The sequence below is a fragment of the Chiloscyllium plagiosum genome, chromosome 48, assembly GCF_004010195.1.
Source record: "Chiloscyllium plagiosum isolate BGI_BamShark_2017 chromosome 48, ASM401019v2, whole genome shotgun sequence".
NCBI lineage: Eukaryota > Metazoa > Chordata > Chondrichthyes > Orectolobiformes > Hemiscylliidae > Chiloscyllium > Chiloscyllium plagiosum.
In genome coordinates this window covers 5747147-5750829 of record NC_057757.1, presented here as the reverse complement: position 1 = coordinate 5750829, position 3683 = coordinate 5747147, and the positions used below count along the sequence as shown (strand labels likewise).

General features: G+C 45.1%; 2 protein-coding genes across 5 annotated transcripts in view; both read right to left on the bottom strand.

Annotated features, from left to right (window-relative positions):
• Positions 1-3683, bottom strand: part of LOC122544349 (guanine nucleotide-binding protein G(I)/G(S)/G(T) subunit beta-2) — a 171047-nt gene that overhangs the window by 100647 nt on the left and 66717 nt on the right. The gene's annotated exons all lie outside the window — the stretch shown is intronic.
• LOC122544351 (multifunctional procollagen lysine hydroxylase and glycosyltransferase LH3-like) overlaps positions 1-3683 on the bottom strand; it is a gene marked incomplete at its 5' end in the record, with an annotated part of 27981 nt that overhangs the window by 11456 nt on the left and 12842 nt on the right. The window contains one exon of the mRNA XM_043683569.1: positions 2906-2971. Coding sequence (XP_043539504.1) covers positions 2906-2971 — 66 coding nt within the window. The remainder of the gene's footprint in view (positions 1-2905; positions 2972-3683) is intronic.

Genomic DNA, 3683 nt, shown 5'->3' with positions numbered 1-3683 from the left:
GTCCAACAGTTAAAAATCACACAACACCAGGTTATAGTCTAACAGTTAAAACTCACACAACACCAGGTTATAGTCTAACAGTTAAAACTCACACAACACCAGGTTATAGTCTAACAGTTAAAACTCACACAACACCAGGTTATAGTCTAACAGTTAAAACTCACACAACACCAGGTTATAGTCTAACAGTTAAAACTCACACAACACCAGGTTATAGTCTAACAGTTAAAACTCACACAACACCAGGTTATAGTCTAACAGTTAAAACTCACACAACACCAGGTTATAGTCTAACAGTTAAAACTCACACAACACCAGGTTATAGTCTAACAGTTAAAACTCACACAACACCAGGTTATAGTCTAACAGTTAAAACTCACACAACACCAGGAGGTTATCGTACACATTTAACACTCACAACACCAGGTTATAGACCAACAGTTAAAAATCACACAACACCAGGTTATAGTCCAACAGTTAAAAATCACACAACACCAGGTTATAGTCCAACAGTTAAAAAACAGCAGCAAGTTATAGTCCAACAGGTTTTATTTGAAAACACTGGCTTTCTGAGCACTGCTCCTTCATCAGGTGGGTGTGGAGTATAAGATCGTAGGACCCAGAATTTATAGCAAAAGTTTACAGTGTGATGCAACTGAAATTATATATTGAGAAAAACCTGGATTGTTGAAGTCTCTCATCTTTTGGAATGGGCATGTTGGTTTCCGTTCTTTCATATGTAAATTCCAGAGCGGTCTTAAAGTTACATTCTCAAATGCACTTTAACAATAGGCGCCACGTTGGCCCAGATAATGCATTGAAGGTGTGAGCGCCCTTCTTGCTCAGTCTGTTTAACATTTCCTGTATTAACACCTTTCTCTTTAACCTTGGCTGTATTTCTTGATTTACCACATCTTTCCAAGGTGATCTCTCGTCCTACTTTTATTTTGTCTAAAATCCTCTTACCTCCCAAGTTACCTGGCCCCAGTAGAGTTCAGGTGGAGACTGGCCCGTTGGTACAGATCCCACTTTCCCAAGTGCCCAGTGAACTGGAATCACTTCTCCACACACCAGTCTCTCAGACACACATCCATCTCTCTAATCTGATTTACCTGATGCCAATTTGCACATGGCTCTGGTAATATATATGTCCTTGTTTCTTAATTGGCACCCAGCCCCATATAGAACATTCCAGCACAGTACAGATCCTTTGAGCCCTAAGATGTTGCACTGACCTGTGGAACCAATCTGAAGCCTATTGATCCTACACTATTCCATTATCATCCACACGTTTATCCAATGACCATTTAAATGCCCTTAAAGTTTGTGGGTCTACTACTGTTGCAGGCAGGGCATTGCTCTCTGAGTAAAGACACTACCTCTGACATCTGTCCTATATTTATCACCTCTCAATACTTGACTATTCAAATCCTCCGTCTTTGTCCTGCTAATGTCAGTGTTATCTCACATGGACCACGATGACTGAAGATTCCTCTCCAGGCCTGGGAGATGCCCGGAATCCTGGCACCAGGCAAGGGGCACAGCCTCCGAGACTCTTTGCTGAAGAGAACAGACTCTGTCGCTTTGATTGCACTGTCCCCCACAACCAGACCTTTCCTCTCCCTTCCTGCGACTAGAATGCTTCCTCACCATTCTAGTGAATCACACCATGGTGAGGAGGCCCATAAACTAGACACCTCAAAGGTGTCGGACAAGCACAAAGGCTGTGCTCATGTCATCGGAAGGGCAGTGGAGGGAGTGGTGAAGGGGAGCTTGTAAGAGGGAAGTCAGAGAGAGAAAGAGAGAGAGAAAAAGAGAGAGAGAGAGAGAGAGAGAGAGAAGGTGAGCATGACAGCAGGAGTTAGAGACAGCAAGAAAGAAGCAGTGCACATGACAATGAACATGCTGGAACCAGATCAGCTGTGTTTGTGATGTTGAGGAGTAGATGTTGGCCAGTGGCTCAGTGGTTAGCACTGCTGCCTCACAGCGCCAGGGTCCCAGGTTCGATTCCAGCCTCGGGCGACTGTGTGTGTGGAGTTTGCACATTCGCCCAGTCTCTGCGTGGGTTTCCTCCGGATGCTCCGGTTTCCTCCCACATTCCAAAGATGTTCAGGTCAGGTCAATTGGCCATGCTACATTGTCCATAGTGTTAGGTGCATTAGTCAGAGGGGGGTGGCTTACTCTTCGAGGGTCGGTGTGGACTTGTTGGGCCGAAGGGCCTGTTTCCACGCTGTAGGGAATCTAATCTAATCTAACACCAAGGGTAACTTTAGCTGCTTATTTTGCAATAACTTCCCCAGTCTCTGCGTGGGTTTTCTCTGGATGCTCCGGTTTCCTCCCACATTCCAAAGATGTTCAGGTCAATTGGCCATACTAAATTGTCCATAGTGTTGGGTGCATTAGTCAGAGGGGGGAGGCTTACTCTTCGGAGGGTCGGTGTGGACTTGTTGGGCCGAAGGGCCTGTTTCCACGCTGTAGGGAATCTAATCTAATCTAACACCAAGGGTAACTTTAGCTGCTTATTTTGCAATAACTTCCATGGGATCTTTTACACCCGCCTGAGAGAGCTTGGTTTAGACGTTCATCCGCAAGACAGCATTTCTAACAGTGACATGTTCCCTCAGTACAGCACTGGGAGCATTGGCCTGGCTCACAGCCTGAGAGCCCTGGACCCTGTAAAAGGCAGACGACAAATGCAAAGTTCTCCATTCACCGTCCCAGATTTCCTGCCAGGATTCTTGCTGAAATCGATGGCACGTTGGAAATGCTCAGGAGGCTGAATGAATCTCGGACGGAAATTAAATCCCCAAGGGAAAAGATTTACTGGTCAGGGGAAGTAAAGGAATGGTAATTTCACTGCTCCTGGGAATCGAAGGAGAAAAAATGTCAAATCTTCAGTGCTTACCTGCTGCACGAGATTCTCACTGAAAATCCGGGAGTAATTCTCATGAATATATTTCTCTTTCCAATCCTGTTCATAAAGAAATAGGGTTCAGAATATGAAAGTACCGTCGTTAGGAATTAATTCAAAGATGTGCACATTACCCCACGACCACAACATATCGAATTAATCCCACTGCTTCTCCCAGTCACTACAGCACTGTGTCAAACAGCATGCTAGTTTTGGGATCGATATTCTCCCAATAACATGGTATCGATCCCAAACTAATTCTTTGTCCCATTGTCTCCCATAGCCCTACATGAATCTCAAACTAATCACACTGCCCCATTGTATCGCCATAGCCCTGCACAAATCCCAAACTAATCCAATGCCCTGCTCTCTCACTGTAGCTCTGTATTAATCCCAAACTAATCTCTCTTCCCAATTTCTTCCCGTGGCTCTGTATCAATCCCAAACTAATCTCACTCTCCCAATCTCTTCCCATAGCTTTGTATCAATCCCAAACTAATCCCATTGTCCCAATCTCTTCCCGTAGCTCTGTATCAATCCCAAACCAATCTCAGTGCCCCGCTCTCTTCCCATAGCTTTGTATCAATCCCAAACTAATCTCACTCCCCCAATCTCTTCCCGTAGCTCTGTATCAATCCCAAACCAATCTCACTGTCCTGTTGTCTCCCCTTAGCCCTGTATTAATCCCAGCGAAGGACTGGGCGACAATGGGTTTGAAGAAGTAGGCGAAAGAGGGGAGCGAGAGAGAGAGAGAGAGAGAGAGAGAGAGAGA